This window comes from Lolium perenne, chromosome 3 (assembly GCF_019359855.2).
Source record: "Lolium perenne isolate Kyuss_39 chromosome 3, Kyuss_2.0, whole genome shotgun sequence".
Lineage (NCBI taxonomy): Eukaryota > Viridiplantae > Streptophyta > Magnoliopsida > Poales > Poaceae > Lolium > Lolium perenne.
Window position 1 is genome coordinate 271579001 of NC_067246.2, and position 8989 is coordinate 271587989.

An 8989-nucleotide genomic window follows, 5' to 3' on the forward strand; every position below is an offset into this window, starting at 1 on the left:
TACACAAACCTTCTACTCTGAATCACACGAACAAACTTTTCCAATATTTTGGCCTCGATATCATGCATAAGGTGGCTTAAATCTGTTTTTTTGGGTCGTGCAGCAGGAACTGCCAAATAGCTGCAGGCTACCAACACGTTCACAATGACTCAGCACAGCACCCCTCGCAACCGATTATTCATCATTATCACTACAGGTCAGGAGCACATCATGATCATGTACTGAACCGTCACTTCATCTGCTGGGTGTGGATATGGACTTTTAGGCCGTTCATTTCAAGGAACTGTCAGATCAATCAGAACTGAACATACATCACACAGAAGTAAAAAAGAAAGCATCACCATCTTTAGTTATAGATCTTCAACAGCTTTTCAAAAGAATGACGGTTCTGCATTTGTTCAGATCTACTCCCTCTGTCCAAAAGTGAGTGACTTGACTTTTTTTTAGATAAGGATGTATCCACACACTAAAAAAGTGCATAGATACCGGCATTCTGAAGAATATACACCAAATACTAACATATCAGTTCAACTACTAAGAATACACAGTCTAAGAAAATGGCGAGGCAGACCATTCAGTGAAACTGCTAGGTACTACAGTTAAGAAAGTGATGTTCCAAATGACAGTCTGTTGTGCGATCTAAAATTCAGCCCAGTTGAGCTAGATGTAAAAGTTTTGAAGCATTCTTAACAGTCACAACTCAAGTGCTGTCAACAGGTACGTGGACACGTGGTACCTTATTACATCAGAGAGCTCTGGTTTACATGGGTTTTGCAGAGGCAGGTAAGACTGTTCTTCCCTATTTTACATACATTCCAGTAAGACATCTCAAAAGTCAAGATGGACGGCTTTGAGAAAGTTTCCTGATCTATATGTTTGGTAACGAAAACATATGTACAGATGAACGCAGAACCCACTACATAGCACCACTTTCTTTGTATATCATGGAATGCCGAATTTGAATGCATTTGACAAGGAGCCTTGCTCCTGTACAGCCCCCTCCCCAAACTCAGTTTGGGCTCCTAAGCCCAAATCCAACCCATATCCAAACTCGATATACCTATGTACGGGTATACTGTATACCGAGAGTTGCCACGATCTCCACAATCTCCCTGATCTGATAACGTCCTCGACGAGCTGCCCGCTGTTGATTCTCACCTTGACGCCGGCTGTGTGCTGCTCCACCGCCCGAGAACGTGAGTCCTAGCTCGACCGGCGTCGTAGCCTTGTGGACGGCGTCGCCCCAAGCTTCTCCTGCCTCGTGTGCCCCCGAGCTCACCCTCCAGCCCCATGTGCCGGCGAGCTCCTCCATCGTTCTCTGCAACCTCGTTCGACAAGTGCGTTGGTCGCAGCACTCTGCCGCCTCGATCTCCGAAGCTCCGGCGACAGCGATCGTCCACCGGTCAGGGCCGTCACCATGGAAGGTTTCAATGTCACTGCTGAAGGGCTATGGCAGGTGCATAGCCGGACATGTCCGGTACCATTCGCCGGCCTATACGGGACGCAGCAGACACACCGCACTGCATAATATGTGTATATATATCCATGGTATTGTATATTGAAAAAAGTAGGTAGGTAAGACCATCAAGATAGGCTTCGGATCTCATGGCTGTGTAATATTTCTTCTCTAACTTCTCCAAAACTTCAGTTAACTCTTTCAGCTGGAGAAAAGGTTGTGATTTTCTAAAGACTAGCTAAATAATATTGACCACCCACCTTTGATCTGTCATGCTACATGCTGTGACATAAAACCATAGCCTCACAACCGGCTAGCCAACAACAACCGTCGCTCTGTAACTCCTTGCCCAGACAGGCTGGCCACCAGGGCCGGATTCCGGCTTCCAAGCACGGCCAGATTGGCTTCAAGTCCATTGTATACCAATGCTTCTGCTAAGTACGTGTCCCGTTTGGCCACTGCCCCGGACTGTCTGGCGTTCGTGGCCAGACTGTCTGGCCTATCGGCCGCGTAAAACTATCGGGCTGTCCGGCGAGTTATCGCTTACGTTCTCAATAGCCCAGACAGTCCGGCCAAAGGGAAGCTTGGCTGTCTGGCGACCCGCCGCTGGAGCACCCTTCCTGCACGCCGCCTCGCCACCGTTCCTGCACGGCGCCGCGCCGCCATCCTGCCCAATCGTGCCAAGCAGCACCGCTCGCTGTGCTTCGTGGCTGGCATGCCGCCATGTTGCCGTGCCTTCCGCCCGCCAGCCATGAACGCCATCGTCCGGAAAAGCCGATGTCGATGAGGAGACAACGGCATACATAATGTGCTACTTGTACCTATACGCAGTTGGGCCATACGGGTTTTATACAGGGCTTTATATATCCGTTTTGTTTTAATAATGAAGAGGTATCAAGCAATCTGAGCCGTTCTTGTGTTTGAGTTTGCTCTGAGTTTAGAGGGAGGGGGTTGTACCGGAGCAAACGGCTTTGACAAGATGGAGGTTGATGTCACAGCAACTCCAGTTTATCATCGCCTGATGGAAGAAAAAACAAACATTTCAGCTATAACCATATGCCTGAATAATAATGTTGTTGGTTAATAATTGCATGGGCATGGCTGCTTACAGATTTTTTTTTATGAACTGTGAAACGCAAAACAAACTTACCAACATGTATCAATTGAAAAACTCCTGTAGTTTTCCCTGTAGGTAATTGGCAACATCTCCAATCACAGCAATAGTTATGAACATCATATCAAGCAGCCTGAATAGCGCACCGATGATAGTTGATATCTAGAAATGCGAACAAAGTTAAGACTCGTAAAAAGAAAGAAGAAATCAATGTCTGAGCATCAGTTGTGAACTGAGACCCTCTACCTTCAACAGTATGTGACCATCTATTATAAGATCTAACACTTTATCATCAGTCTTGGAGGACAGCAAGGCAGTATCTGCCTTGGAGAACAGATCAAACAGTGCTAGGCCTCCAGGAATACATCCCGCAAGAGCAATGGAAAAGCGTACCCTGCTGAAGATGAACAGATCCTATATAGAAGCAAATGTGCGTGTTAAAAGAACAGATCATATACATCCCACAAAAGGAAATATTCCTGTGCTCCCGTCGGCTATACTCCTGATCTATTCGCTCAATGCTTGAGATTTGGATACCAACATGTCACACTAGTTGTTGTTCGAACTAACCAGATGTTAAGATTAAAAGTGATAGGCACATGTCATCAAATAGCACTTAGGGGCCGGCAAAGACAGTGCACTCAAGATAGACGCAGACATGCTTGTCAGGAATCTATTTTGTCCATGGGAACTTAAGTTTCTAACACGAAAGAAGAGTCCCCATGTTTGATAAAGTTAGGGAACCTTATGAATCAACAAATATACTCAACAAATCTGAATCACGCGTATGAATAGTGGGTTACATGGTACACAGCCCACATGTGTACATGGCCCTTAATTTTATCTTGAGAAAATTAGCCCAATAACATCAGAAAGAGGTGTAAAAAGGCACATGTGGGTATGCGGGGTCACATGCCAGACACATTGGGTTGTATTTTTCAACTTTCAATTCAGTGATATTTGCCATGGTACTGATCAATATTGCCATCTTATCTTAGTTAAACTCATTGTTTATTTTCTGTACTCAGAGAGTACTGGCGTATTGCACTGATTCAAAAAAGCAGCAAATCGCCATATGTAGTATGTTTTGATGCCAGAATGTGTAAATTCAACAATTAGTGTCTGGGAATTAATGATAATGAAATCAATGACTTTAGTGAAAATTATAGAGAAATTTGAAGCTTTGCATGGGATAAACAAAGTTGTCCTTCAGTAATAAATAACAAAAGGAAAAAGAATTTTCAAACCTGCGAGACAAACCGCAGTGCATGCATGCACACGGTAAAAAAGATGAGCAATATCTCCAGTGTTATGCTAATATGGCTATTCTTGAAGTAAACCACATCTGTGAATGCGACAAGAACATAAAACCAACAACCCAAGCATATATTCATCCCAATAGTGAACACATCCTGCATAGGAAGTTGTTAGTTAGCCTCATTGACCAAAAGGACAAACGCAGCGTGTGAAACTATTCATACCTCAATAAGAGGGTAGCACCATAGCAAAAGTGCTAGCTGCATGATGCTGCCAACAAGAAGAATTGCAGGACCGAAATATCTTGGAGGAGTTGTATGGTTATCCTTCCATATGCATATGATGGCAGTCAAGCTGTGAAGAATAACAGAGAACTGCCAACACTGGAGCCTCCTAGCGAGAGCAAGGTTGAACTCAGGCCCATGGAGAAGTGGCACGACAAGTGGGTCATCATTTACACCTGGTGCAGCTGCCACCGCCGGTCGCATATGCCAAACCCGCCACCTGTCAAAAAGTATGGTCGAAAGTGTGCAATAACTTGTAAGTAAGAGATATAGTTGGAAACTAATACCAAATAAAACAAGAAGTGAAGCTGGTATACTTATCATTTCCTCCTCAGTTGAAAAAATAGCAAACTAAAAATTTCATACGTATGCTTGAAACCAACGAAATAGCATTCGCGTTCGTGCATCTGTAATGAAATTTTGTAGCATGCTAAAGCATCAATTAACATAGAACATCTGTATTCCTGATTCCATGACAACATCCATCAAGTTTGAGATGCATTGGTAATACTGTCCATCGTTCCAGATAATATGATGTAGATATTCCATTGAAACCTTTCCGCAGATTCACATGTAAGTTTATATATAGTACAAAGTCATAAAAGATAAATCAGAAATATGGCATGTAGACACATCTTTACCTCCTAGGATCAGTATGTCGAAAAATAGTAACCTAAAAATTCCCTCCATGTGCTTGAAACAAACAATATTATAACATTCATGTTTGTGCATCTTGACGAAATTCTGGCACGCTAAAGCATCAAATAATGAAAATCTGTATTCTTGATTCCACGAGAACATCCATGTAGTTCCAGATAATGTGATAGTATCATCCATCGAGTTCCAGATAATATGATAATAGTGTTCATCAATTAGTAGTAAATCCATCAATATCCATATAATATGATATATTCCATTGAATCCTTTCCACATATAAAAGAAGTGAAGTGTTAGGACTAAACTTTTTAAAGTGCAAAATAAATAAGGATTTCCTAGGAGAAATTCCAATGTGGAATTAGTTTATTTAGTGGACCACAAGCTACATGTCTCTTTGAACTCCAAGTATATAAACTTACATGGATGGTACCGTGGTGACGATGGCAGCAAAAATAGCTGAAATAAGGTATACAAATATGTAAGAATAGAAGTATGGTAATAACATAAAAGGTAAAGGTTATTTTCTAACATACCCCAGATGTCCGACTGATCCATGCCCTTCAATAAACACAACCAAGTTTAAGTTAGGTAAAAAATATAACAAAGAAAATACTATATGATCTAAAAGATCCACAAAAAGACCAAACAGAATAATTCGGAAACTCCTATAAGCCATGGTAGTTATGCTTACATATTTATATTCTGAAACGGAGGAATAGTATATATACATAAGACACTCAAATGCAAACAACATAATTTTTTGTGCAAAGCAATTCCATAGTATTTAACCTAGCTTTGTAATAACATATATGTACATAGAAAGGAGTATGACAAAGAAAATATGTATGCACACCTAAAGTCATGTGTACACCTATTTGGTTATACGCCATATAACATAGACATGTACTTCCCATTATCCTATAGCAACAGAAATCGAACTATGCAAGAATTCATCCAAGCCCAAAACCAAGTTAATTATCCATTTGTATAACCATTAGGATTACAGGTCATAGACATGTAGTAAACACAACCAACAAGCACTATATTTTTGAAAATATAACCCCTTAGTATGCAATACGCATGATTAAACACCAATATGGGACATCTCAGAGAATCTCTAACTCCTAGAGGCCTTACATTCATCTTTCGAATTAATAAATGGAAATGGTAAGCTCAGTCTGCCATAAATAATATGAGCTGATATAGCCACCATACTACTTATGACCACCGAATAGTACCACACCTGACCACTGAGCCAAAAACAACTCATATGCAGCCATTCACAATCTAAAAGGGATCTAAAAAAGTAATGCAGCCTAACAAACCGACGACTAGGCCAACAACAACCACTATTTGGGAAGCATCCAGAACTTAGATGATGCAAGGTAAAGATGATGAGGGCTTGTACGCATTTCCAGTGATCCCAGGCATTGGCATATGAAGTATAGTTTTTCCAACAGCAATGTTCTAATGCAGCAAGAATTTTTTTTGTAAACGCCCACAAAGTAGGCTTTTGTATCGCTGGTGCGCACTCTAAACTCACAATTATGTACTTATAAAACTGGGCTTTGATAGTCTAAACCACCTTCAAATAATATTCATTTTAGCACATTATTACTGCATACTGATACCTATCGAGAACCACATCTTACACCGAAATGCATGCTTCTTTTATTATTCAAGGGCTCCTCTATCCTACCAAGCTGAAATGCTTTTGACATGAACCACGGTACAGTAGGAAGTTCTTGCGCTCTAAGCAACTGATTGTCAGGTCAGGTCCATTGATTTTCGTAGAAGCATCAACACAATTCAATGTGAAACTGACACAAACACGAGAGCCACAGCTAAATAAGGCCATGTTGAGACCACTGGCCACGGACAACAGTTGTGAGGCAGAGCCTTGGGAGCAATGAACTGGATCTCCTTACTAACACAGGCTGTAGGTTTGCCTCCATGACACGAATGGTTGATAAAACGAGCCACACTTCCCACTTTCGTCGCATCAATGATAACCCACATGCATGATCTCCCAGAAGTAAGATGCTCTCGTATGACAAGGAGCGCCAGAGAGAGCTTACCGGCTCGTCGTACTACCTCTGCCTCCTCCGTGCTTCTTCTGTCGTCAGGAACTCAGCTGTAGTCCAAGCATAGATAGCAAAGTCATACTTCTAATAAGTAATAACCTAAATATCAATGGCAGCATGGAGGTAAACCATAAATAACATGCCAATGTAAACTAAAGCAGATCCAAGAAAGAACTTCGTGAAGATAAAATAGGGAATTTCCAGTCAGCCTACCTCTAATTCCTACAGCCCTTATATATGAACTAATTCCCGCTAGAAAAGGTAAGCTCAGTTGGCCACAGATAATATGAACTAATATACTCAGCATACTACTGCTATGACCACCAAACCTCAGCACGCCTGACCACTCGACAACTCCCCCTCCTGCGCCGTGAGCCGCTGCTATGGAATAAAACGAAACGCTATGGAATCTCCCGTGTCCGCCGCTTCATATTTTCAGAAATAATTGTGATGCCCTTAAAAGTTATTACTTAACATTTTACATAGCTAAACAAATGCCATCACGGTAAGCTAAACCTTGAACACAAATGAAACAACAAGTTCTGAATTTCTTATTGCACCTTTTATTGTCATACTTAACTGAATTTCTAAAAAGAATAGGCATAAGCTGAAGACACATACAAAACAAAACGCTATGGAATCTCCTGTGTCCGTGGCTTCATATATCATATAGATACAACAATCCAAAACCATATGGCAACATCATCCCGAAAAAACAGATCGCTTAACATGAGCTACATCAGACATCATGATGCCAACGAAAAGTACATAATCAATCAGGGCAGTAGATGTATTATTCAGGCAGTGTATGACAGCAGATTAAGCGCACAGACACCAACCTTCACCCTGCACTCTGCTGCACTGAAGAAGATGTCCAGGGGAAAAAAGCAACAAACGAATCAGTGACCCTGAAAACCCAAGATATCCTCGCACGGCTTGAAGAATCGTCGGGTCCCAAACTGGAGAACAGCAAAAATAATTCAACCGAGCAAAATCACCATCAGTACATTAGGGCATGGATTTTACGCGCAGCACACGAACATAAACAAGCGGGATTGAATCGACCCACGACTGCGTGCTCACGCAAAATCCCCGGCCCTAACCCATAATCTTCCGGGGACGCGCGCGATTCCCTCCTTAGCCTCGTGGCGTGAAGACTACTGGCATGGCGGGGCGCGTCCTCCGACGAGGGCTCCCCGCGCTCGCACAGCGAAGGTTGTTCCCGGCACGATGGCCATCCTCGCGTGCGTGCCCAGCACGCGCCGCGCTCGGAGGTGCGCCGCGAGGAAACAAGCCTTCGGCGAAAATCCCCCGCGAGACCAGAAAATCCAGTGCGTGGGAATGGGATATAGCGTGCTCACCTTCTGAGCGCCGCACGCACCGGAGTTTCGGCGGCCGCCACCCAGCACGGCGGCACCGCGCCGCTCTCCGCCTTCTTCCCGCACCACCCTGCTCGCCGATGAACCCCAAATGCCTCTCCGGTTGCCGCTCGGGGCCGGCTGGGGAGGTTTTTGTACGGGCAGGAAGCGGGCTGGGCTGGGCTGGGCTGGGCTGGCTTTGCCGAGTAAGGGGGCTCCTATTTGACGCTTGAAGCGTCGCGAGAAAGAGCATTCGCGTCTACAATACCGGGGTGGGCCGGCCCAATCGTGTCGCCCCGCTCAAGTGTCCACCGTTCTCGTTTGTTCGACATTTTCGGTCGTAATTTTCCAATGTTGACTGGGACTATCTTCGACCAATTATCTCTACTACTTATAAAGGCACGAAGTTGCGTAGGAAAATAAGATCTCAGCCATCTATCTAACTACATCAACAGTCTAGGTTTATTTGTTCTCCCTGTCGTCCCTTACCCGAAAATTACGTGATCTTCTATCCCCCGCAAGGCATCATCTCCGTCAGGCCCACTGTCGTCCCTTACCAAATACATTCCCTGCAAAAACTAGGTCTAAGAAAAATCAATGCAACATGCTCGCCCTTGCAGTTGCAGACATGCGTCGCCGCCTCCATGCCTGCCGCCTTCCCTTCTGAAGCTGCGTCGCCGCCTACCCTTCCGAAGTTGCACCGTGCGCTTGCCCTTGTGGCCCCTACGCCACAACCTCCATGCCTGCACCCGCCTGCTCGCATCCGCTTCGACGGCGCC

General features: G+C 43.9%; 1 protein-coding gene and 1 long non-coding RNA gene across 4 annotated transcripts; both read right to left on the minus strand.

Moving 5' to 3' along the window:
• Positions 1-661: 661 nt before the first annotated feature.
• LOC127344549 (uncharacterized) lies at positions 662-5357 on the minus strand. Of its 3 annotated transcripts, XM_071828487.1 has the most exons (10): positions 5302-5357; positions 5188-5224; positions 4753-5034; positions 4429-4666; positions 4052-4331; positions 3818-3982; positions 2817-2984; positions 2607-2732; positions 2427-2474; positions 662-967 (listed from the first exon to the last, which is right to left on the minus strand). In XM_071828487.1, the coding sequence occupies exons 5-8, from the start codon at positions 4313-4315 to the stop codon at positions 2616-2618; spliced, it is 714 nt and encodes a 237-aa protein (XP_071684588.1). In that variant the 5' UTR covers positions 4316-4331; positions 4429-4666; positions 4753-5034; positions 5188-5224; positions 5302-5357; the 3' UTR covers positions 662-967; positions 2427-2474; positions 2607-2615. The 3 variants fall into 3 exon arrangements, with proteins under 3 accessions (XP_071684588.1, XP_071684587.1, XP_071684589.1); XM_071828486.1 differs by having other exon boundaries at positions 4429-5034; XM_071828488.1 differs by lacking the exons at positions 4429-4666; positions 4753-5034; positions 5188-5224; positions 5302-5357 and having other exon boundaries at positions 4052-4418.
• A 1071-nt stretch (positions 5358-6428) lies between these two features.
• Positions 6429-8321, minus strand: LOC127338703 (uncharacterized). Its single transcript, XR_007874464.2, has 3 exons — positions 8214-8321; positions 7692-7811; positions 6429-6902 (listed from the first exon to the last, which is right to left on the minus strand). It is a non-coding gene; the product is annotated as an uncharacterized lncRNA (long non-coding RNA).
• Between the last annotated feature and the right edge of the window lie 668 nt (positions 8322-8989).

Excerpts from the sequence above, each read along its gene's own strand:
- LOC127344549 (XM_071828487.1), bottom strand. The coding sequence starts at position 4,315 with ATGCGACCGGCGGTGGCAGCTGCACCAGGTGTAAATGATGACCCACTT. Across the intron at positions 2,985-3,817 it reads CACTGCGGTTTGTCTCGCAG|GATCTGTTCATCTTCAGCAG; the intron begins GTTTGAAAATTC and ends GCTTCTATATAG. Across the intron at positions 2,733-2,816 it reads ATGGTCACATACTGTTGAAG|ATATCAACTATCATCGGTGC; the intron begins GTAGAGGGTCTC and ends TCGCATTTCTAG.